The sequence below is a fragment of the Alosa alosa genome, chromosome 9, assembly GCF_017589495.1.
Source record: "Alosa alosa isolate M-15738 ecotype Scorff River chromosome 9, AALO_Geno_1.1, whole genome shotgun sequence".
Lineage (NCBI taxonomy): Eukaryota > Metazoa > Chordata > Actinopteri > Clupeiformes > Clupeidae > Alosa > Alosa alosa.
Genome location: NC_063197.1, coordinates 29,849,854 through 29,875,922, shown reverse-complemented (window position 1 = coordinate 29,875,922; position 26,069 = coordinate 29,849,854). Strand labels below are relative to the sequence as shown.

General features: G+C 40.6%; 2 protein-coding genes across 3 annotated transcripts in view; one reads left to right on the top strand and one right to left on the bottom strand.

The window, feature by feature from the left end:
• Nucleotides 1-4,806, bottom strand: part of LOC125300972 (flavin-containing monooxygenase 5-like) — an 18,742-nt gene extending 13,936 nt beyond the window's left edge. Inside the window, exon 1 of the mRNA XM_048253186.1 lies at nt 4,686-4,806. Coding sequence (XP_048109143.1) covers nt 4,686-4,691 — 6 coding nt within the window. The 5' untranslated portion in view covers nt 4,692-4,806. The remainder of the gene's footprint in view (nt 1-4,685) is intronic.
• LOC125300970 (regulator of G-protein signaling protein-like) lies at nt 4,248-26,069 on the top strand. 2 transcript variants are annotated; one of them, XM_048253184.1, is made up of 23 exons: nt 4,248-4,301; nt 5,247-5,329; nt 5,446-5,520; nt 5,665-5,794; nt 6,304-6,405; nt 6,969-7,136; nt 7,504-8,492; nt 8,839-8,901; nt 9,108-9,333; nt 10,736-10,843; nt 11,685-11,781; nt 11,883-12,085; nt 12,207-12,324; nt 12,713-12,800; nt 16,816-16,945; nt 17,053-17,212; nt 22,787-22,925; nt 23,169-23,293; nt 23,585-23,754; nt 24,027-24,104; nt 24,242-24,314; nt 25,421-25,459; nt 25,943-26,069. In XM_048253184.1, the coding sequence occupies exons 1-23, from the start codon at nt 4,277-4,279 to the stop codon at nt 26,016-26,018; spliced, it is 3,465 nt and encodes a 1,154-aa protein (XP_048109141.1). In that variant the 5' UTR covers nt 4,248-4,276; the 3' UTR covers nt 26,019-26,069. The 2 variants fall into 2 exon arrangements, with proteins under 2 accessions (XP_048109141.1, XP_048109142.1); XM_048253185.1 differs by having other exon boundaries at nt 4,270-4,537.

The window sequence follows — 26,069 nt, the reverse complement described above, 5'->3', positions numbered from 1 at the left end:
CATTATGGACATTCTGGGGGATGTTAATCTGTATATGTATGAGAGAAGCTTCAACTTCTGGGTATGTAGCATTGTGGCCTAATGCCTAGGTAGTTAGCTTGCTAACTCTGGCAGAAATCTCCGGTGTTCTTGTTCCATGTAGTTTTAGCACAGGGTTGCAGCAGAGAATGTCTAGTTGCAGCAACAGCACGTGGACTAGCCTACAGGAAAGCTGCTGCGCATGAACCTGAACTCATTCGGAATATTTTGAAAATGTAACAGCTATTCTGGCTTCTCATTTTTTAGACGAAAATGAAGAGAGATTTTATCTTAGTTTTTATTTCATGCAAAACATTTTAGTCTCTGTCTTTTTTTTAGTCAACAATAATGCATCTTAAGATAGTCTTAGTCAGTGTTTCAGGACATTAGTGCAGTCTTGTCATCGTCTCGTCTTAGTCATGGAAAAAAAGGTTGTTGACGAACATTTTTTCTCTAGTCTCGTCTGACGAAATTAACACTATTGCTCATGGTATGTGGATGTCATTTGAAGGGATCACAACCTGTCCTAATCATCTGGAAAGTGACTTTTAAAACAAAGTGATCAGTGGTCAATGTTGGCAATACATTAGATAGTTATTTTATCAACCAGATTTATCTGACCAAAACCAAAATCATACTAAAACACTCTTGGCGCTTGTATGTAGATTAAGCCTAATCCAAAACTAAAAGCTTTGTTCATATCTCCATTTAAATTCTACGTTAAGAGCTAGGCTTAATCTATATGAGCAACGAGCCCTTGATGTTTCTCCACAGCATAACTTGCTCTGAACCAGTGGTATTGCAGTGTTCTGAAGTAGTGTTCTATTGTTATCTCTCTGAGGAAGAGTCAGCGCCTGACTAAACTTAGGGAAAGCATTGATCTCTCTGGGGCACAGTTGTTGAATACATTTAATCAAATGACATTGCCTGTCTTTCTGACTTCTTACATTTAGGATAGGCTACCGCATTTAGGTTAATGTGATACCAGGGTTTATGAGTCACACACATCTATTAATGCCAGCATCACCTTAAAAAAAAAATAGTAGCCTAACGCTTATAACTCAATGGCAGCATGAGGCAAACATTAAAGTCAAACATCCTTTGTGACTAAGGCTAGTAAATTATATAGATTTTAAAGTTGCTAATGTTGCCATAGAGTCATTAGGCCTTGCTAGGCCTCACTGTTGCTTCCAACTGCACCAAGACACCAAGAAATGTTAACAAGGATTTTATAGAGATAACAATTAGGCATAAGCCTCAACAACTTCTCAGTTGGCCTGGCTAAAAGAAGAAGGCTCACATAGACAATGTCAAGGATCCAGATATCTGGCCAGTACATGTCTGTGTACACGTCTTCCCTCTGACTCATTGCACTCTGTGCGGATGTTGTTGTGCTGAGTTGAAGGCTGAAAGTCTCGCTCAAAACAAAAGTCGCATTGATCAACAGTTGATTGAGCGACTGCTTCATTGTTGGCTTCGCAGAAATTGTGGAGAACAAAACATGCAATGATAACCAGTGGTAAATCATTAAGGCTCAAGTCCATTGCTCTCCGGAGTACAGCGAAGCGGGCCTTCAAGCGCCCATTGCATGACCATCCGTGATCTGCAAAGGAGAAGTCCAAAGTGCTCCTGGGGGGTCAGTCCACTGCTTGTGTATTCCTTCATAACCCAGCGAGCACCATGATGTCAATTTGATGTTGACGGCCGCTTCTTTTCTAATATACACCGTGTTTCAAATTATTATGCAAATTGGAAAAGTCATAAACATTTATTTTTTTTGTTTTTCAGTTAAACTCATGGATGGTATTGTGTCTCAGGGCTCTTTGAATCATTAAAAATCAATCTCAGACACCTGTGATAATTAGTTTGCCAGGTGAGCCCAGTCAAAGGAAAACTACCGGCACTTAAGAAGGATGTTCCACATTATTAAGCATGCCACAGGTTTCAAGCAATATGGGAAAGAAAAAGGCTCTCGCTCCTGCTGAAAAACGTGAAATTGTGGACTACCTTGGACAAGGTATGAAAACATTGGATAATTCCGAAAACCTATGCGTGATCATCATACTGTGAAGAAATTTGTCGCTGATTCAGAGCACAGGTGTGTTCGTGTACACAAAGGCATAAAAGGAAGGTTTCTGCCAGACAAACTCTCAGGATTAAGAGAGCAGCTGCTAAAATGCCATTGCAAACGGGTATTTGAAGCCGCTGGTGCCTCTGGAGTCCCGCAAACCTCAAGGTGTAGGATCCTCAAGAAGTTTGCAAGTGTGCATAAACCTACTATTCAGTCACCCCTAAACAATGCTCACAAGCGGAAAGTGGGCTCAGGAATACATGAAGACTAATTTTCAAAAAGTTTTTTTTACGGGTGAGTGCCGTGCAACCCTAGATGGTCCAGATGGATGGAGTAATGGATGGTTGGTGAATGGCCGCCATGTCCCAACAAGGTTGAGACGTCCGCAAGGAGGTGGTGGAGTCATGTTTTGGGCTGGAATCATGGGGAGGGAGCTGGTAGGCCCCTTTAGGGTCCCTGACGGTGAAAATGACCTCTGCAAAGTATGTAGAGTTTCTGACTGACCACTTCTTCTGTGGTACAAAAAGAAGAACCGTGCCTTCTGTAGCAAAATCCTCTTTATGCATGACAATGCACCATCTCATGCTGCAAAGAATACCTCTGGGTCATTGGCTGTTATGGGCATAAAATGAGAGAAACTCATGGTGTGGCCTCCATCTTCCCCTGACCTCAACCCTATTGAGAACCTTTGGAGCATCATCAAGCAAAAGATCTATGAGGGTGGGAGGCAGTTCACATCCAAGCAGCAGCTCTGGGAGGCTATTCTGACATTCTGGCAGCTCTGGGAGGCTATTCTGCAAAAAAATTCCCTCTCCCAAGAACTCAAGTTCAATGGATGCAAGAATTGTGAAGGAGATATCAATGAGGAACATGTAACTTGGCCTGTTTAAGATGGTTTTTGGTTGAAATAACTTTTGATTCCTAATGCTGCAAATTCAACAAATTACCATTTTTAGTTCTTTACAATTATAACGGTTGATGACTTGAAAATTACACTGTCATTTGCATGAACTATTTAGGAAAATCTGAGAATGTAATTTGCATAATAATTTGGAACGCAGTGCAATGGGCTACATTAAATATTTCATGGCCACTAGATTGCGGCATGGCACTCCACTTCGGGCCATATTTGGGTGTAAAACAAGCAGTGAAATGGCGTCATCTGGTGGCCGTGCGCCATGAAATATTTAATTTAACAGGAAATAGGCCTCCAAGATGAGGAATTTCTGAGAGTAAAAATGAAACAAAATCAAGGGTGAACAAATGTATCAAATGATAGAATTGAGCAAAAATATTTTACAGGTCTTGGTTTTGTAACTTAAAGGGAAACTTGCCAGGCTTTCCCCCTCTGCTGGAGAAATTGTGCATTATGCTATTTCAAACTGTGGGAAAAGGTAATAACGCACATGGATTTGTTTACAAGCTAGCGAACGGTTAGCATAAGTTTGGCAGAACTACGTGGATGTTACAAGGTAAGAAACACGATTTAAAACGAGTTTCTTGTTTCTCACTTCTCTTTCCGGGACGGTAGTCTCAATGTTGCAAGGTGTGTTTTTTTTACGCCTGGGGAGAGAAGCCCCTGGGGACGTAGGCGCAGCGGGGAAAGCACAATATTCACCGGAACGGGTAATTTAACCATCCAAATGATTTCTAAACGGGTTTATTACGTTGAAATAGTTGCCCAGTTCCCCTTTAAAGGTAGACAAACTTTGAGCAAAATCAGAGACTGTGCAGCAACCATTTTCCTGGATTTTGTCTGATTTGACCTACAGTCTATAGATTTGACACGGAAATCCCCCCCCCTCTCTATTTGTTGAATTATTTCTAAATCCTTCTTTCTTTATCCTATACACCTCTGCAGCTAAATGCCAGTTCTCTGCATAGCGTTATTTTACAACAATATATGTATGTGACATCCTTGACAGAAGGCTCAATTTTGTATTGTGACATTTGTGATGTTTATACAGAAATAAAAATACTTGTTTATCGATTTGTGTTGTTACTGAAGTTTTTGACACCATTTTGCCATAATTTGACATCAATTTCGTCATGGATGCAAAAAATGACGTCAATATGGCTTTCATTCTAGACTTTCGTGACTGATTTTGACATCTATGTTTGATGTCAAAACATTGATGTCATAATTATGACTTTCATTCTAGACCTTTTTCGTGATTGGTTTGGGACATGGAGGAATCGTGTCATCTCGCAGGTGCTTTTTTGGAGTTTGCAAATACACGTGAACGCTGCCGGACCATTTTACAACTAGGCCTACTATGAAGCTGTAGGCCTATTTGTAATTGCACACAGCTTGGACGTTAAGGGAATACTTCTTTCTATACAGGAAGTCCATTGAATTTGATGACGGCTGTTTAATTTCTATGTGTGTGCCATCGATAGCTCCTATACACTGAGGTATACCTAAGGCTTAAAAGAACGAAATGGCAGGTAAGGTCCGCTACTGCAGGCACAGAGTGGCAGGGAGATGTTATCAGAACCCAGATGATTGGCAATAGCTTTGACATATCTGACTATATTAGAATAGAGACCGTTTGACGGGCCAAGCCGAAAGAGTTAGCCATTATCCGTAGCCTACCTTCATTGCTCAGGTAATACAGAGTACGGACAACATTTTTGACCACATCTACTGGATCTCTCATGCGAGTCGTCTGGCCTTCAAAGCTCCAAGTAGGCGGTTTGATGCGTCTTTGCGTTTTTCTCCCATCGCTAAAGCACAAGTAGGCCTACCGCGCTCGCCTTCTGAGTTGGAGTAGAATATGTATTAAACAGTATGGCGAGTTGTAATAGGGAGGGGTTAAATAGATAAATATTTATATACGATTCTAGATTTAGTGTGGAATAGGACCAAGTTTTGTGGTGATCTATGCGGTTATGACAATGTAGCCTAAATTAACTAGGGTCTCGTGGATTTTGTCATGAGAGAGAATAGGCACTTTGACCGAGGGTTCAGCTGTTTTAGTAGGTTAGACCTACACGTATCTGTACGTCTAGGAAAGTTGAGTAAATTGATTGTATTATAAAGATGTAGGCCTACGCTGTTCTAGAGTGAACTTGCAACAGATGAATCATGATATGGCATAATATCCAACACCCTGCAAAACTCTATTGTACTAATTGAGTATGAATTATCGTTCAGGAGAGGAAGATGAAACAACTTTATCAGAGCTTTTGAAAGATGAAGTATTTGTGGATTTCTTCAACACCTTCCTCAATCTACCTGTTAGTGTTTTTGTCATGTTTTGACATTATTAATCACATCTTTTCATTTAAACTCCTTTATTTGTCACTGGTGTTTTTAAAAAAAAAAAAAAAACATGTCTTTTCTGTTAATGAAGGTGTTTGGGCAGACCCCTCTGTACCTTCTGCGTGACAACAAGTGGATTCTGTGTCCTGACATTCTGCACTCCCAAGTAGCCCATTCATTCATTCATTCATTCATTCATTCATTCATTCATTTATTCATTCATTCATTCACTGGTAAATCGAAAAGGCTTGTACAAATTCTGTCAGTTGCTTGTATCTACCATGACGAGAGAAATCATTCAAATGTGCAGCAGGTGAATGGAGCAGGGTTTCTGCAGTGGTTGACATCACAACGATTAACCTTGTTTAAACAAACTGAACTTTTTCATCACTACCTGCAATGCGCAGAGATCCTGCAGCTCCCATCGTCTCAAACCAAAGGTGAATGGTTAAATCAGTTTTACATGCAGTGTCTGTTTCTGCATTTTGTTGAAAGATTGATACATTTGATTGATACTTTAGTAGATACAAATATCGTAAGAGTTGTTCCTGCCTCAAAACCCGGATTGCTGCTAAAAAGGGGCGGTCTAGAATGATTGGGGAGACATGGAAAGGCTTGGTAGGTATTATAAGAACCATTTTGAGAGCTGTGATGGCAAATGGTTTCCATTGATTATTTAAAAAGGGTATGAATAATTTTGGACACACCATTTTTCATAAAAAAAATGAAAAAGATGAAAACGCTTCTTTTTCTGATTCCATGTTTCTACCACTTTGTCTTACGTTTTAGCACGTGGCATTGCCATTTTCAGTCAGAACAAACATATTGATAAAGAGAAAAACAACATTAAATCAATATTTACCAGGGGTATGAATAATTTTGTTCTTAACTGTATGTTCTGTGTATGTTCTATGAATATGACGGATAAATGTCTGAATCTTGTGAATAGAGGGACAGCCATGGACCAAAGCGGACCAGTGGCTACTGAGGAGGTGTGTGGGCAGTGTGAGGGGCTTGCAGCGCTTCAGCTCCTTTATGGCAGGCACGCGTGGTGAGGTGGAGCCCTGTCAGGGGCCACACACACACACACACACACACGCACGCACGCACGCACGCACGCAGACACACAAACACAAATGCACACACACACCCACACACGCACGCACGCATGCACACACATACTGTACACACAGTCACACACACACAAACACACACACACCCACACACGCACGCACACACATACACACAAGCACGCACGCACACACATACACACAAACACACACACACACACAGCACCTGTACTTGAATTCTGTCAGTGCAATTATTGATTTTTGGTGCATGTGCCAACTCGTCACATTGACTGTTTTGCTTACAGTAATACCTGAAAATAACCCTTATTGTCACATCAGAATATGAAGTGGATAATTTGTAATGATGCAGATTTATCTTCACTTTCTTTGCATGACAATAGCAGTCATAGGAAGAGAAGATAATCTAATCTCTTAATGAAATCATCAAGTAACTGACAAATGCTGCAAGAGCAATCCTGCAAGCTTTCCCCTTGTAAATGACTGCATTGGTTTTCATTGTCTCTGTGCCTGTCGGGGGACCCAGGAGAGGAGCTGGTTCTGTTCAGTGTGCGAGTGAACAGGTTGCTGAGTCTGGCGAAGCAGGAGCAGGGGACTCCTCCGAGTGTCCACTACCGCGGCTTGCTTTCAGTCATCCAGCTGAACCACCTCAGGGAAGGATCCGGCATCATAGCCGCCTGCCGCATCTCCCCAGGTCAGGACAACACTTAGTGTCACCACTTCATATCACGTCCTGATATGAGCAATGACAGTGACTATGCAGTACCACATAATCAGTGTAGAATAAATATAGCACATTCTAGTTCTGAACACAGAGAATTAGTACCAACGCCTAGATTATGGGTTCAGTACCCAGGGAACATAGTGATATATACTGTACCTCAACTTAACTGTAAGTCACTTTGAATATTAGCTGCTAAATAAATAGAAAGCAGTGTAGAATAGTGCAGTATATTAGTATACCGTACCCTAATATAGTATCGATACAAAGGGGATATTGTATGATTTTATTCCACAGCAAAATTGATGATCGCTTGTCCTCCTGTGTGTTTTGTCCTTAGCCGAGGCATTGGAGGTTCTGGCTGGCAATCACCCGGAGACTGGCAAGCTGCAGCTGCTGTGGAGGATGAGGGCTCAGGCCATGCGCCGACTCCATGACTACTGGTTACCTCACTTCCTGAGCCACTGCAAGGCCTCCCTGGCCCGTGTAGTTGAGTGTAGGTCACTGGTCGAGGAGTACGTCAGGTTGGCTTCCTGTGACGAACCTCAGGAGGCCCCCGTGCTGCCCGGCACGGAGTGGAGTCGGCTGGAACGGTCAGTCGTGGGCCCTTCCCCGTACAATTCAAAACAGAGCAAGAAGCTCCTCTGGAGGTCCAAGTTTGGCTCCAAGAATCCTTATAGAACTAACACCGAAGGCGTAGGACAAAAGCCTACTTCAAGTGTGTGTCAGTGGCTTTCTATGGACGGTAAAGCATGCCTGGATGGGTGCACCAGCATTGCCCACAACAAAGACAGTGACCTGATCCGACCCGCTGTCCAGCCCAGTGGCACGGACATGTCGCCAGGAGGCTTCCGGCCGTCCATCCAGGTTGCCCAGACCGGCAAAGACCAGCCACTGCCCGACGTGGACGTCCCCCACGTATGCATGGGCACCCCTGCCCTCCATGTGCCTGCCGAGGTCGACGTGCCCACGTCACCCCCCGCTGCCCGCCGTCATGCCCACATGGGTCCGGCCCTGTCTGCTGATGAGATGGCCGGGGGCCCTTACAGGGCGTTCCTGGAGACCCGAGCCCTGGCCGGGCCGCTTCTGCACCTGGCCCTCTGGCGAGAACTGGACATACTTCTCAGCCTCCTGCTGAAGGCCCAGAGCGAGGATTCACTCTATGCACAGAAACAGGCGGTGGCCAGGAGGATAGCCGACGCGTTTTTCAGCAGAGAGGTGGAGAGGACGCTGGGGGTAGAGAGTGGCACCTGCGCCCATTTACGTGAGCTCCTGCCCTCTGGGCAAGCCATTCCATGGATTTATGCAGCGAAGCATGACATTTGTAAGGTACTGAAGAGCCAAGTTTTGGCTGTAATTGATGTTCTTAGACTTAGTCTCCACAGGAGTCCATCCTGTCCTATCAATATGCAGTGCACACACAAAATATTTGTCAGGCAGCAACGTCAACATAGCTTAGCAACGTCTCACAGTTGGGTAATAGAGTTAGATGCTGATCACAGAGGCCAGAAGAGTTCCAAAAAAGAGCTGACAGAAAATATTTTGAAAATTATTTTAATTAATTCAATGAAAATGCACTTACATTCAGCATTCTGGAAGTGTTGCAGCTGTGTGTGTTTATGACCTCAGATGAAATGGAATGTGATTCAAATCTTGATGATGTTAACATTCACAGTTTCTCAGCACCTCCTATGACTCATTTTTGGATGAAGAGGATAAAACCTTCATTATTCACCTTGTGAGTGTTATTGATTTGATGTGTCATGTTTTCAGAGTAACCATGTACTAGTCAAACTACTACTACTGTACATTCAATCATGGTTGCTGGGTTAATGATGGGTATGGAGGCGTACTGTTTTCATGTGGTCATGCATGCATGTAGGTGTAATGTGTGCACTTGTGTAATCCAATGTATGCTGATCATGTCCATCTGGTTTGGTCCAGTTTGGCAGAATGCAGACAGTGTGTCTCACCAGAATGCTGACAGTGCCCTCTAGTGGATGGAACACGGCAGAGCAGCAGCTCAGGCACATGACGGAAGCCCTGGCTCTGTGCCACCACTGCTGTGGCTACACAGACGCAGAGCCCCTCTCTGATGAGACCTGGGTGCTCCTGACACTGGAAGACGTGGCTGGAGGAGGGTCTATTCACCTGCACTACAAAAAGACCGGTAATGAGAATACAGTTTGGTTCCAAAACGCTACATCTCCATTTTTAAAAACATTAAAAAAGTTATGTGATTTAATTGTGTATTTCAGGCAATATCAATAAAATTGCAATGGTGTTGTTTTGATTGAGTAAAGATACATCAAACAACAATACCCAACTACAGTTCTACTGAAATTACTTGGAAAACAAATTGTAGAAAAATGATCCATTAAAATGGAGGATATAGCATTTTAGAACCAAACTCTTCAATTATATGTCCCTCAGCTTAGAGCCATTTGTGTACATTCTATTCAAATCACAGACATGGCACCCACTCTGAAAATGTATGTCATGTATAGCATATCAACATAGTTTAAACCAGGGGTCTCAAACTCAGATTACCCTACAGGCCTCTTTGCATTTTTGGGGGGCCAGTACAAAAATACTTGAGGAAAAATCCACTATCATTCTCAAAACGGTAATTAAAACCCCTGAAAAATAGCTAGTTGCACGTTCATTTCACATCAGCCTATGTCTGTGCTTTTATCAAGTGAATGAATATGAGCAGCTCACCTGTGCATAACTTTTTGTATTTGAGGCTGACGTTTACTTTCTAAATAACTTGCCTTTTTTTGGCAGACAATATTCTCAAACTGCAGCGTAACAGCCAACTTTCAGTCATTCAGAAACGGCTCCTCATTAGAGATAGATAGATAGATAGATAGATAGATACTTTATTGATCCCCAGGGGAAATTCAAGGTCTCAGCAGCATACATACAACACAAACACATTCTTTAACAGCAGAAGAGTAATTAAAGTATATAATATAAAAACACAACTAAGCAGTAAGGACAGTAGAAGATAAAGAATATGCTAAACATACTAAAATACAAATTATACTAACACTTAATACAATATATAAAAATATACTAAAATACAAATAACAAAATTACAAATAAATAAATATTATTTTATTTAATAAATTATATTACTTTTATATAAATTTACTTCTATTATTATTTATTTGCCTTTTTCTTCCCTCATCATCGTCTTTTTTTCTGGCTTTCGGTTCCACTGTCTCCGAAGTTATGCTGTTTTTCTCTTCCCCTCGGTTAGGCTAAGAAAACTGTTGAGTATTCTTAAGAAGGAGACAAAAAAAAAATGAAATGCTTCTTTGATATGCAGGCCAGATCTCATTACAAATATAAATCAACCAAAACACCACAGTGGAATGGATTTGAGACCACTGGTTTAAACCTTGTTAAAAGAAACTAAACCCTATTAATACCGTATTGACCGCCTCCGTGTATTAACCTCATAGCTGAAGAAATTTTGCAAAATCAATGTATAAGCCGCGGCTAATAGTTGGAAAATTATGATAAACAAGAAAATTACACTGACACTGATCTCTTCTATTGCGCAGATGTGTTTGATATGCCATTTGAGCAGCTGGCCTTGAAGTTTCCTAAAGTGGCAGCAGAGAGGATAAGTGTCAGCTACCATCTCTACTGTAAGGAGAGACCCCCATCAGGTACTAACAAGCTCTCACAGGCTCAGTGTTTTGCAGTCAAAGAGCAATTATTGAAATCCATTCACAATCCGTTCTACACACCGGTTTGACAACAAACATTTATGATAACCTGTACATTAGGAATAGTTGTGATATGGGGGATCCCTGAGGCTTGAGTTGTTTTATTTCACAAAAGAATATTGCTATTATACATCATTGGGGACCTTATGTACCAATGTTTTGCTGTCACTTTAACAAAAATGGGTTCTCACCCAGGCAAGGTGTAATTAGAACATTAGTCCAGCTATACCCAGGCAAGGTGTACTTAGAACATTAGTCTAGCTGTACCCAGGCAAGGTGTACTTAGAACATTAGTCTAGCTGTACCCAGGCAAGGTGTACTTAGAACATTAGTCTAGCTGTACATGTCCATGTATTCAGCAAAACTACACTAAGGGTCATTCCATGTCAATTCAACCAGGGCCCACGCACTTAGGTCTCAAAATATTCTGAAAAAATTACCAGGTGTACCTATGTTACCCAGGAGATACACTGTAAGATTACTTTTATGTAAGATCAATACTTTCCAAGATACAGCCAGTTTTACAGGGGGAGGGTGGTGTCGATTTTGTTCAGCCTCTTTTTTTTGTCAAAGTTCACAAGCCCATAGTGGAAGAACTAAACCATGTATCAAATTGAAGAGAATTTAGATGCTACACCACAAACATTCTCTACTTGACTTGATGCTAAAACAGAAAAGAAAGGAAACACAAAATATTCCACAACAGTGATTTAATTACGATTTAAAAACGTTAATAACGTTTTATCAATGTTTTTTTCATCTTTTCATGTTTACAACTTAGATAGACCCACCTCCAGAAATGTATCGTCAGCCACTACAACCAGGAAGGATTTGAAGAAGGCAAACAGTTTTTACCACACGGCATCCATGAGGCCAAGGTCTAGCCCTCATTCATTTTGACTAATACACTTCCACATTTCACGAGTGTCTACACCATATTGTGATATTAGTGCTAGTTTCATTATGTTCTTCCGAACAGAACCTATGGAGACCTGTTCCGGAACTCCACTCACCTGGACTACTTCAAGCGCTACCTGCGTTACAATAATACCCATGGCGGTCTGCTCTTCATCCAGGAAGTGGAACGCCTGCGTTCCATCGACCAGACTCCAAAGGGTGCCAAAATCCAGAAAAGAAAAATCCACACCATCGTGGAAAAGTATTTCCGACGGGATGATGCCAGTACTGATTTTATGCCTTCTTATAAACTCATATGGTTTTCTATGAAGTAATAATGTGTACCCATAGAGTCTGTTTATTAGTGATGGCTACAGTGAATATGTCCCTATACCATTCCTTGCAGCTGATTTCCTGCAGTGCAGTGCAGACATAATTAACAAGGTGGGCACCATGAGAACAGTGACCTGTGAGATCCTGTACACCATCCAAGATGTGGTTAACAAGTCCCTTGAGGCGGCATGGTAATCTATGAGCTCAAAAGTACAGCAGTTTAACTCAAGAGCAGTCTGTGAAGCCAAGCCTTACATCAAGTGTCTAAGTACTTCAGCAGTTAATAAGTTCAATGGACCTTTATGTCAATGTATGTCATTGTAATACTTATAGTACGTTTCAAGGTCAGTAACATGTTCTTATATGCATTGCTTGTTTTACTTGTTACGCACAGTACAGAAAATGTGATGGGGATTGTTACTGTAAAGTGCAGCGGTCTCGCTGGACTATAAAAGCAATGAAAAAAAATGGAAAAAGCAGACTATTTACACAGCGCACTGCTATGTTTGAGTAATATTTGTCTGTACTGTTTAGGTCTGTAAATCATTTGTCTGTGATGTTTCATTTCCATGGCGCCAGGTTTAAGCAGTACCAGGACATCTTCCCCGCCTGTTCTACTGTGGTCCCTGACACCACTGCCAGAGAATCCATCATCAAAAGCAAACTGGTGAAGCACTTTGGCCTTATTTTGTCAACTTAGGAATTCAGAAATGGTTTCCAATGAGTGTTTTGTATTTTCCTATAGTCATTGTCAGTTTCAGAAATGCCTGGCTCAGGTTACAGTAACAGCAAAGTAGGAGGCCACACATGGATTGTTAAAGGGATATTCTACCATTTGGGGAAATTTTCCACCTCCCCTTGAGTTAAATAATTGAGTTTTACCTTTCCCCAGTTCATCCAGCCGTTCTCTGAGCCTGACAGTAACACTTTTAGCTCCAGCTCATTGAATCAGATTAGACCGTTAGCTTATAGCAGAGATGCTAACGGTCAGATCTGATTCATTGAGCTGGAGCTAAAAGTGCTATTGTCAGACTCAGAACGGCTGGATGAACTGGGGAAAGGTAAAACTCAATTCTTTAACTCGAGGGGAGGTGGAAAATGAGTGTATTTCCCCAAATGGTGGAATATCCCTTTAAAGCAGAAGGTGTTAAATGTGAAAGTAACTGAATGTCAGTGTGAAGATAAAAGTGTAAAGTGATGTGGGTAGTGCCATGCACAGGAATTTAGGAAGTGCTAGATGCATTGTGCATAAACCACATGACAGTTTTGACAGTTTTTCAAGTATATTGACTGCACTGGTGTACTACCTGTATATACTACATTTCAGACGCTCAATGGTGTTTTATGCCCCCAACGTCGTCTTCCAGGCAGCGCTGGCACCGCTGACTTAAAGGCACCTAATCCTAAACCTAACCCCAACCCTAACCCTAACCTTAACCCATGCCTAACCCTAAAAAAAAAAAGCGCTGCTTTTAAGACAACGTTGGGGGCATAAAACACCAAGGGCCCTATCATGACATTCTAAAGTCCATCATCACTCGTCAAAAGTCTATTCAAATTTAGTAGGATGTCCAGTTCACATTGGGAGGGGTTTCGTTATCAAACGTGGAGCGCATTGCGCAACAAGGTGTTCCTAGTTTTTTTAATCAGTTATATGGGTGTGTTTGGGGCGTAACATCATTTTAAACCAATGAGAATGACATCTGTCATTCCCTTCAACGGCGCAAAGCGCGATATGTCAAATAAATGCATCAGTATTTTGGCATTCAACGGCGCATTTGAAGGAGGCTGCTTGCGAGACGGTATGGAATAGTCATTCTTAAACCATGCTTTACTAAAACCTAGCATAGCCTTCACGCATTTGCACTCGTCTATTATTTGAACTCATTGGCAAAGTGAAACTAACTTCACCAAGGAGTCAGTCAACGACAAGAGCAGTTACTTTCACTATTGACTGACAATGGGTTACCACCGAAAACATAGGCTGGAAAAAGCAACACTTACCCTAATGTTGCTCAAATGACTGAATAAAACAACATTTATCCTGCAGAGGAGTTTCTTATACCTCGTGATAGTGCGTCTTCAGCTGTGCTCCATACGTGTACCTCTCCCCTAATCACTTTTAATCGTCATTACCAATTTGCAAATGATGGTGAATAACTACTCATCATGAGATGTACAGTATTTCGTAATATCTTTATTCTAATTATGTTTCCCATTGTAATCGTGCAATTTGTAATGCTTTACATGGACGTGCGCTGGTGTGCGTTCATGAATGATAGAAGGATGGTGCGTGCACCTGCCAATATGACTGTTGACATGCGCTCTTAAAATAGCATATGAACAACTCGCCATTGACTTCTGACCAGGTTTAGGTGGTGTATGATAGCGATTTTTAGACAATGCACCAGGCCCCTCCCTATTGCCACACCCCTGGGCGCAATGCTTGAAATGTACAAAATACCGAATTCAACTTTGCGCGGGTGAATAACGAACTTTACGCCATGCGCTGGTACCCAAAATACAGCCCCAAGAAATCATTTCAGACGGTTACCAGTGTCAAGCTAACTGTGGCATGTATGAAACCACTCGGCCCGGGTGTAACCAAGGCAAACATCAGTGCAGTTCAGTACCTGGTTTCTTTCACACGCACTGTTGGGAATTGTGGCCAAATAGTTCAGTCTTCGTTTCATCTGACCAAATGATTTTACTTCTCATGGTCTGAGAGTTATTCAGGTGCTTTTTTTGGAAACCAGATTTTGGAAATCTGTTCACTCTACCATAAAGGTCTGATTGGTGGAGTGCTGCACTGATGTTTGTCCTTCTTTACGCTTCTCATCCTCTCAAAGGAACTCTGGATGTCATTCATAGTGACCATTGGGTCCTTGGTTACCATCTGTCTCGGATTACTTAGTTTGACTGAGCGGCCAGATCTAGGAAGACTGTTGGTTGTTCCAAACTTTTCCATTTGAGAATGATGGAGGCTACCGTGCTCTTGGGCACTTATAATGCTGCAGAAATGTTCTTGTATCCTTCACTAGATCTGTGTCTTCACAGAACCCTGTGAACCCAGGTCTACAGACAATTCTCTCGACCCTTGTGGCTTGGTTTTAACTCTCACATACATATCAACTGTGAGACCATATATAAAGGGATGTGTGCCTCTCCTAATAAATTCCAGTGAATTCATTTAGGCACAGGTGGACTCCAGTCAAGTTGTAGAAGCATCTCAAGGACCATTGATAGAAGTAGGAGGCACCAGGGCTCAATTGCAAGCGTCATAACAAAGGGTCTGAATACTTATGTAAATGGAATATTTCAGTCTTTTATTTTTTATAAATTTACGAAACACTCCAAACACCTGTTTTTTGGTGGAGTGTTGGAGTATTGTGTGTAGATTGATGAGATAAAAAATGAATTGAATCCATCTTACGATCAGTCTGAAAAATAACAAAATGTGAAAGGGTCTGAAAACTTGAAAGGGTCTGAAAACTTTCCGATTGCACTGTATATACAGCACCGTAGTGATTCTGATTTACAACTCTTTCACCAGTGGTCAGGGCCAGTCCTACGCTATTATGAGCCGTGGAGCAACATCGAGCACCAGCCCCCCTCATCATGGCTTGAGTGCTAAGAAAATATACGGGTCGCGACTTAATGAACACGGGAAATTGTGGGTCCCAAAGCCAGACCAGTTAAGAACCACTGATTTAGATCAACCATACAATTGCAAGCAACCATGCCACAGCGGGCTACTGCATTAACGTCCTCATTGTCCTGCCGTAAAACTTTACGCCTCAGTATCCTCAAACTCGTCTGCCGTCTGAACGTTGAGCCAAGAACCGTATACCTGTTTTGTATTTTCTGCCTCCTTGTTTGTATTTACTATGTTGGAGGTCAAAGGTCAAGTCAATGAACACTCTGAGTGCGATATCTCAAGAATGCCTTGACATACATGCCTGAAATTTGTGTTTGTATGGACTCAAAGATGAAGTGAATTGATGTTGGAGGTCAAATGTCAAGGTCAAAAACACCTTGAGTGTTATATCTCAAGAACGCCTTGACACACAAGGTCTTTTGGTACGAGGGTTTGTATGAACTCAAAGATTAAGTGATTTATTGTTTTGTTTTTTTCAAGGAATTTCCCCACCAACATTAAGCCAGCAGCTTTCCATCCACTATTGCAATTCCTCTGGCATTACATTCTAGTTTGTATTTACTATCCTCTGTTTATGTTCTTTTCTTTTCTGGCTACCAGATTTGTTTACAAACATTTTCCCACTATTTTAGCCTACCAAGAACAGAATCAGTTTTGACCCTTGCCGATGGGCTAACATGCTACTCCCCACGGGAGAGGGGGGACATTTGATACATTTTTAAAAATAAATCGTTATCAGCCAATAGGGAAACTGCCTGAAGCAACATACAGGGCCTCTCTGTGCTGCTAAGTGAGACACAATTAGCAATAAATGCACTTAATGCAGAATAAGCACAGAAAGCATTTTTTTCTGGCCTCCCCTCCAGACCGGGGCCTGGTGCAGTTGCTCACGTTGCTACCCCTCCAGAACCAGCCCTGCCAGTGGTGAAGATTGTTTTTTACCCTCTCTCTCTCTTCCCCCCCTCTCTCTCTTTATTTCTGTCTCTCTCTCTGTCTTTTGGTCTCTCCATCCCTCTCCCCACAGAAAAATGTCTGGACCATTCTGAGTGGCTTCATCAAGGGTGTATGCAAGTTCAAGGCGGGTATGGCCAATACCAATACCCGTAGCGAGTTTGAGCAGTTCCTGCATCAGCAATACCTGGTCTTCTCTGACCGTAAGTACCCAGTCCACTCTGACTGCAAACACAGCAGAGAGCCTGAGAGTTGGCATACAGTGGCATAGCAAATAGTAGGCAAGATGACCAGTGGCTGTCTCTTACAGCATGCGGCGTGAGCCCAAGTCCATCGTCACTGGACATGTCAAAGACATACACGTCCAAAGAGGACGATACCGCTCCCCTCAAGACACGCCTCATCAATGATAAGCCCTTGATTGTGGACTTCCTGGTCAATGATCTCTCCTTCTACTTGGAGTGTGAGAGGTGAGACTATGTAACATCACCTGACATCACATTCAAATAACCTTCATTCCAGGAAATGCATTTTCATTTTATATATATAAATATATGCACAAAAGAGGACCAAGCAATCTGGAGAAATTCTGTAAGGAATGTTCGAAAATCCCCTGCCTTGTATTTTCCAACTTTATGAGATGTTGTAGAAGAAGACTAAGAGCTTTACAAAGAATAAAATATAGGGCTGCTAATAATTGTGCCGCTTGTGTTTTTGTTTAAAAACAACAAAATAAATATTTCTTTCTTCTCAGAATGAATATGCTAATCTTGAAGGGTAAACCTTGTAACCCCTCACTGCTCCCCGAGCGCCGCCGTTGTAGCAGGCAGCTCACTGCGCCGGGATTAGTGTATGCTTCACCTCACTGTGTGTACACTGTGTGCTGTTTGTGTTTCACTAATTCACCGATTGGGTTAAATGCAGAGACCAAATTTCCCTCACGGGATCAAAAAAGTATATATACTTATCCTATACTTATATACTTAAACATTTTTCCTCATTGTTTTCATTGTGAAACTAAGATAAAATGCCAAATAATTCTTTATGACTTTTTTTTACTCATCTTTATCAGGGGCGCCAATAAATATTCATAAATAATAATACTGTAAACTAATATAATATCGTTATTCTTTTGCACAAAACCAAATGGACATACAGATATCACATATCAGACCTGATATGTGAATAAATTCCCTCTCTCCCTCCTTCTCTCTCTTACGACAGTATAGTATATATAGGCCTACTCTTTTGATCCCGTGAGAGAAATTTGACAAACATCAATAGTGTCATCTTGTTACTACCGTATTTACTTACAGTTTTATAAAATACTGTAGTACTCATAGACTGTAAAATATAGTGCCACTGTACTGCCATGGCTATCCTTCCCTTTGTTAGCAGAAAATGCACCTACCATCTAATACGGGAACATGTATCTCTATCATCCTCAGGATGCATCCCCTCTATTGAAATCCTGTGACTTCTTCTTCTCATTAGAGGGAATGCATCCCCTCTATTGAAATCCGGAGTCTTATTACAATGCATGAAAATGCACTGTACTGTTCTTCCTAGGCAACTTCTTCTTATTACAGTGCATGAAAATGCACTGTACTGTTCTTCCTAGGCAACAACTTATTACAGTGCATGAAAATGCACTGTACTGTTCTTCCTAGGCAACAACAACTTCTTTTTCTTATTAGAGTGCATGAAAATGTACTCTACTGTTATCCGAATTATTCTTAATATTATTATTATTATTCTAACGCTTTTTGTGCGTTTAATACAGCTTCAACCGTTTAACTTAGAAAAACTTTTTAAAAATCCCCATAGACTTAACATTGTTGATTGTGACATCATAATACGGCCGTTAAGCAATTAGAATCCTATGGCAGGTGTTCAGGCCAGCTGGATCAACTGCCAGTCTCAGGCTTTAAGCATACAAACTGGCCGCACCACCAGACTGGCAAGTAGCTTCATCCACCAAGCAATCAGGATGCTGAACACTCTACCCACTCTCCCATCACTGACAGCCCCCCCACCCACCAGCCAGCCAGGAACCTAGGAAACTAGGATCCTGTCTACCCTAACCCCCAACACCGCCCTGTGGAACTGCACTGTGACTGGCAAGGCCCTAACGTGTTGCTGCTTCACATCAAGCCTGATATACTTGAAATTACTGCATACTGCATATCAATGTAAATATACAGGTCACACAAGCACAAGTTTAAACTTCATGTAACTGTTAAGACTATATAAATATACAACACAACTACCTCTATTTTTTTATATATATGTCCTATATTTCTATTTTGATACATACATGTTCTATATTTCAGTCTTGCACTTTAATTTAATGTTTATTGTCTATGGCTATGTCTATAGTATGTCTATGTCTGTATTTAAAGCATGTCTATGTCTGCATGGGAAAGTAAGAAACAAAATTTAAATTCTTTGTATGACCAGTGCATGTAAAGAAATTGACAATAAAAGCCGACTTGACTTGACTTGACTTGGTCTTATTAAGACTACACATCCTGTTCAACTGCTTCCTCTGCCAAAAAACTGTTTCAAAATAAAAGTCCTCACTACAATATTTCACTGTTAAACAATTTAACCCTTTAAACTACTGAACTTTTCAACTGTTCAGCCATTGTAACTGTTACTTGTCATCAACTATGACTCCTACCCACTGTAGCTAGTTAGCATGGTTAGCATAGTTAGCATGTTAACATTGTTAGCATGCTAGTTAACATTTTTAGCATAACTGCTAAAATTGATTAGCTAGGTTAGCTAAGTCACATGGTTAGCATTGTTAGCATGCTAGTTAGCATAGTTAGCATAACTACTAAAAATGATTAGCTAGGTTAGCTAAGTCTCATAATTAACATAGTTAGCATGTTAGCATTGTTAGCATGCTAGTTAGCATAACTACTAAAAATGATAAGATAGATTAGCTAAGGCACATGGTTAACATAGTTAGCATGTTAGCATTGCTAACATAGTTAGCATGTTTAGCAAAACTGTTAGAAAACATTAGTTGGCTAAGTAGCATGGTTAGCATAGTTAGCATTGCTAACATAGTTAGCATGTTTATCAAAACTGCTAGAAAACGTTAGCTAAGTAGCATTGGTTAGCATGTTAGCATTGCTAGCACTGCTATAAAACATTAGCTAAGTAGCATGGTTAGCATAGTTAAAAATTTTAGCATAACTGCTAACAAACATCAGAGCCATTACAACTTTCAGTTATCGTCAAATATCTACCTATACACAGCCATTAAACTATTTGAATATCAACATTCATTAAACTGCTAGAAAACATTAGCTAAGTTAGCTAAGTAGCATGGTTAGCATGTTAGCATTGCTAGCACTACTATAAATCATTAGCTAAGTAGCATGGTTAGCATAGTTAAAAATCTTAGCATAACTGCTAGCAAACATTAGAGCCATTCCAACTTTCAGTTATTGTCAAATATCTACCTATACACAGCCATTAAACTATTTGAATATCAACATTCATTAAACTTCCAGTCTGTCAACAACTTTTAAACTATTTACCTTCAACTTTTAAACGGTCTACTTTTAAACTATCATTAAACTATCTATTAAACTAGCTGTCTAACAATAACTTTTAAACTATCTACTGTCTATCAAGAACTTTTAAACTATCTACATTCAGCTTTTAAACAGTCTACTTTTAAACTATCAACTTTTATGAAGCTATGCAACCGCCATGTCTATCCTAGCATCACCGTAGTAACCATCTCTGTATTATCTGTTTTAACTATACATGATATTTTACATTACAACTTAAGCATTTTCATGCACTGGTAATTCCTTGAAATTGCATTTCTAGTTTTTCTTATTATTATTATTCCGCTTACCACTTTTTCCATACGCAATTTCTCTTCAACAGTTTAACTTAGAAACTTCATTCAAACGTTGTAACGTAGGTCTTCAAACGTATCAGGTTGCTATGTCTTTTCAACTTTGAAACTTTTATACTTTTTAAACTATTAAAGAAAAATCTTTTTAAAAATCCCCATAGACTTAACATTGCCGATTGTGACATCATAATACGGCCATTAAGCAATTAGAATCCTATGCCAGGTGTTCAGGCCACCTGCAGCCTCAGGCTTTAAGCATACAATCTGGGTCAATTAAGACTACACATCCTATTGAACTGTTTCCTCTGCCCAAAACTGTTTCAAAATAAAAGTCCTCACTACAATAATCCACTGTTAAACAATTTAACCCATTAAACTACTGAACTTTTTCCATTCAACTTTTAAACGGTCTACTTTTAAACTATCTATCTAATAAACTAGCTGTCTATCAACAACTTTTAACTTCTCATCAACTATCCTACCCACTGTAGCTAGTTAGCATTGTTAGCATAGTTAGCATGTTAGCACAGTTAACATTTTTTGCAAAACTGCTAGAAAACATTAGCTAAGTTAGCTAAGTAGCATGGTTATCATAATTAGCATGTTAGCATTGCTAGCATGGTTAACATTGTTAGCAAAACTGCTAGAAAACATTAGCTAAGTTAGCTAAGTAACATGGTTAGCATAGTTGGCATGTTAGCATTGCTAACATGGTTAGCATTTTTAGCAAAACTACTGGAAAACATTAGCTAAGTTAGCTAAGTAGCATGGTTATCATAATTAGCATGTTAGCATTGCTAGCATGGTTAGCATTTTTAACAAAACTGCTAGAAAACATTAGCATTTTAGCATAGTTAACATTTTTAGCAAAACTGCTAGAAAACATTAGTTAAGTTAGCTAAGTAGCATGGTTAGCGTAGTTATCTTTGTTAGCATAGTTAAAATTGTTAGCTGCAACTTTTAAACTATACATTCAACTTTTAAACTGTCTACTTTTAAACTACCATTAAACCATCTATCTATTAAACTAGCTGTCTATCAACAACTTTTAAACTATCTACATTCAACTTTTAAACGGTCTACTTTTAAACTATAAACTTTTACTGAGCTATGGAACCACCATGTCTATCCTAGCATCACCGTAGTAACCATCTCTGTATTATCTATTTTAACTATACATGATATTTTACATCTCAACGTTTGCATTTTCATGCACTGGTAATTCCTTGAAATTGCATTTCTAGTTATTATTATTATTTTTCTTTTTACCTTTTTGTGTACGCTATTCAGCCCAAACCGCTTAACGTACAAATTTGGTTGAAACACCGTTCCGTAGATCTTCCAAGGCTTTACCGTCCTATCCGTTTTTCATTTTTGAGATATTTGTAATTAAAAGTGTATTTTTCCCCCATAGACTTGGGAGGGGGGGCTGATGTCATAATAGAGCCAGCTGCTGGATTAAGTAGTTCTCAGAGCAGTTCCCAGGCTAATCAGAACACTGGCACAGGTGTCACCTGTGAGGAATCCAACTGTCTCAGCTTCTAAGCATACAATCTAGCTCTACCTGAACTACACATCCTGTTAAAGTGTTTCCTGTGTGTCAAAATAAAAGTCCCAGCCCTATCTCATAAATTAAGCATTATATCTCCAGAACGGCTTGACGTACATGCTTCAAATTTGGTACGAGTGTTTTTATGGACTCAAAGATGAAGTGAGTTGATGTTGGAGGTTGAAGGTCAAATGTCAAGGTCAAAAACACCTTGTGTGATATCTCAAGAATGCCATGTCACACAAGATTCAAATTTGGTTACTCCAAAAACACCTTTGCAGGTATCACAATTACCCTACCAACCAGCTAGCAGCAAGCTCAACAGCCCCACCAACACCCTAACCAGCAGATTGCATCCCCTCGTGTAATTCATCGGAATTGCATTTCTAGTTCTTATTGTACTCTACCTTTTTTAAATTGTTCCTAGAAATTTTGAGAGAATTGCTTTAAAAAGCTTAAACTGTTTACCATGTTGTTAGTCGCTTTGGCTAAAAATGTGTCAGCCAAATGTAATGTAATGTAATGTAATGTAATGTAATGTTTGTAAATTGCTTTGGCTAAAAGCACATCTAAATGAACACATGCAAATGTAGGTATGTATGTTTGATGTAGGTTCCGGAGCCTGGCAGACTCTGGCAAAGCTATGGCGGTTGCCGGCTTGTACGGGGAAAACGACTATGCCATGCTTCACCAGAAGGCTGACATGATCATCAAACTCTTCCTCAAGTCTGAGTTCTTGCCTAAACTTAGGGTAGGTGTCCGTTTACCTATCATGGTGTAGGGTGCTGTGCTTGGTATGACCAGAAGGGGTCACCATTACATAAACTTATTCTTGCTGATTGCTATTCTGTGATGTACTGAGATTTAAAACATTTTTTAATCTTTCAGATCTTCCAAGGTATGATGAAAAAGTGACAAAATATTGGGATAGTGAAGACTGTTAAAATGACTTTTGATGATGTAAGAGAAATGAGTGATGGCACTCTCTTTCCAGATAAACATCGCCGAGTCCCAAAGAGACAGCATCCTTCAGCTCTTTTACTCTGCCCGGGTGGACCGCACCCTCTTCTACCTGGCCATCGTGACCGTCTTCCCCATTCTGATGATCTGCTGGAAGAAGTACGTCGTCTCTTTGTTCACACGTGTGGAGGCTCTTGGCTCCAGGCTCTGTAAAGCACATTCGAGACGATTTTAATCCTTATTAGCATAGCACCATATATGACATTACATTACATCTTGACTGACAAATTTATATAATATATACAAATAAAATTTAATTGAAGTGTCTTGATTGATAGCTTTAGTTGATTTTAAGTGAGATGTATTCTTTTGTACTCATTACCTATCCCCTCCCCCTTGAATTTCCCCTGGGGATCAATGAAGTATCTATCTATCTATCTATCTATCTAGGTTTTGTGCACATCGGGTTATGAAGAAACTGTTTGGGGAGAAAGCAGTGAAGACGCCGAAGAAGGTGGGACAGAAGGCGGCCAATCCCGAGGCCTCTCCAGACCACTTGGAGGTTAAGGACATTAAGGACGACTGGTACCATAAAGTCAAGACCATCGTATCCCTGACTGGTGAGTGCGCATCCAGACACAGAAAGAAAGTTTGCCATTGTAGGAAACTCACTCTGAGATTGAAGCAACGACAATGGCTTCAATCTTACAATGGCTTCAATCTTACAATGGCTTCAATCCTGATTAGATTCAACTTTATTGTCATTGTGCAGAGTACAAGTCCAGAGACAACGAAATGCAGATTTCCAAATGATATGTTTTCTTTTATTGTTTGTGTGTGTGTGTGTGTGTGTGTGTGCGTGTGCGTGTATGTCTATGGTGGTGTTTTTCAGATGAACATACCATTGTACGCTTCACTGTTCAGCGAGGCCTCAAACTGATCGTTCCACAGAACAAGGTTTACATGAAAGGTAACCAGTTCACGCCCTCACCAAAACTGACCACCGCACTTTAAAGAGCACAGAAGATATCATCTGATTGTAGTCATTTGTTATGATTCAATAACAGTATATTTGTATAGTGAAAGCACTTCTGTCCTTGTGGGCAGAGTGCCCAGGCAGTGACTTGCTGTCCAAGATTCCCAGTGGGCACCGTGGGCTGCCGGCATTTGGAGCGCCAGAGTGAGTACATCAGAACTCAGACACTGCACGCACGCACGCACACACGCACACACACAAATACAGTGTAATCCCCCCCCAAAAAAACAAAACCCCAAAAATCCCCAAAATTTTAAATGTAACACTATTTATATAGCACATTTTAAACAACAGAAGTTTAAACAAGGACAAGGATATACTCTTTAAATATTTTTGGTTATTCATTTTATTTAAATTGTTGGTGTGTGGATATTATGATAGCCTGATGATATTGTATGTTTGTGGCATCCTCTACTCTTATGCCCTTGATCTAGCATACTTGATATTCTGCATTTTGTACTTTCATTGTCAGAATCAGTTACTGATTCATTTGAAATATTTCAACTGTTTAAAAGATAATGTGGATTGAAAATTGCACTGGTATCAATAATACATTTTTTTATACTTTGTAAATGTATTAAAGCATTACACAAAATGTGTTATTGATACCAGTGATACCAATATGTGTAAAAGCTGCAAGGGTCTCATAGAATATATTTTATATGATAGTGCTTTATTTCATTTCTTTTTCTCTGGAATTGTAGAAATCTTAGCTTTACCATTAAAAATAGTCCAATCTCATGTTTTTTGTATGACTTTGTGAATATGAATGTGTGAGAGTGTCCGTATTTTCACATTCAAATAGTCTCTTGCTCTTCTTCTCTCCTTCCTTTTATCTCCCTATCTCCTTCCTTCTTCCTCTCTCCTTCTTTCTCTCCCTCTCTCTCTTTTCTTCTCCCTCTCTCCTTCCTTCTCCCTCTCTCTCCTTCCTTTTCTCCATCTCTCATTCCTTCTCTCCTCTCTCCTTCCTTCTCCCTCTTGCTCCTTCGCTCACTCTCTTGTTAGTTTTGCATTATCAGAAGTTCAGGTGTTCTAGTCAGGGTAGTTCTTTTTTGAGTGTGTATATGTGTGAGTTTGCCAAAGTACATGCATAATCATGATTTCTCTCTCTCTGTCTCTCACATACACACTCTCTCTCTCTCTCTCTCTCTCACTCTGGTCTCTCTCTTTCTCTTGTTCCAACACCCCCCCCTCTCTCTCACTCCCTCTCTCTCTTTCTCTCCTCTCTTTTCTCTCTCTCTCATCACCAGTTCACTGGGGCTGGAGGCCCCTCCTCAGAAGCAGTCCAGGTGAGCTTTTCTTGCTCTATTCACACGGGACGGCATGCAGCCGCACTCTTTCCTATGCCCTGTCAGGCACCTCGGTGAAGGTGGCAAACACGCTAAAGCAGCCTAATGAGCATCAACACACACACACACACACAAACACATACACATACACATACACACATACACATACACACACACACACACTCACACACACATATATAGGCACACACACGTCTGTGTGAATATGTAGACACACACACACACGCACTTGTATCGTGGCACATTTGCACCATGTCTCTGTGGAGATGTGCTGGTGATGTGTGTGAAAAGCAACACTCTCACACATCTCGCATAGTTCTTTTAACACGGCTTCAGCTTTTCGTTAGCAGGCAGCGGGTGGAATGGTAACAAAGACAGAATACAAATGATCTTAGCAGCGAGAGTTCTTCAGCTGAATTCTCTGTGGCTCTTATGTTGTATCACCCTCCTTTCTCCGTTATCCAGTAATACCCACCTCCAACATCCAGAGGGCACCCCTGCATCAGGAGTAAGTTTGTTGTCTGTTGCTGAGGAGCTCTAGGCAAAGAGACAGCCACTATAATTTCAAACGAGCACAAGGAATAAAAGTCAT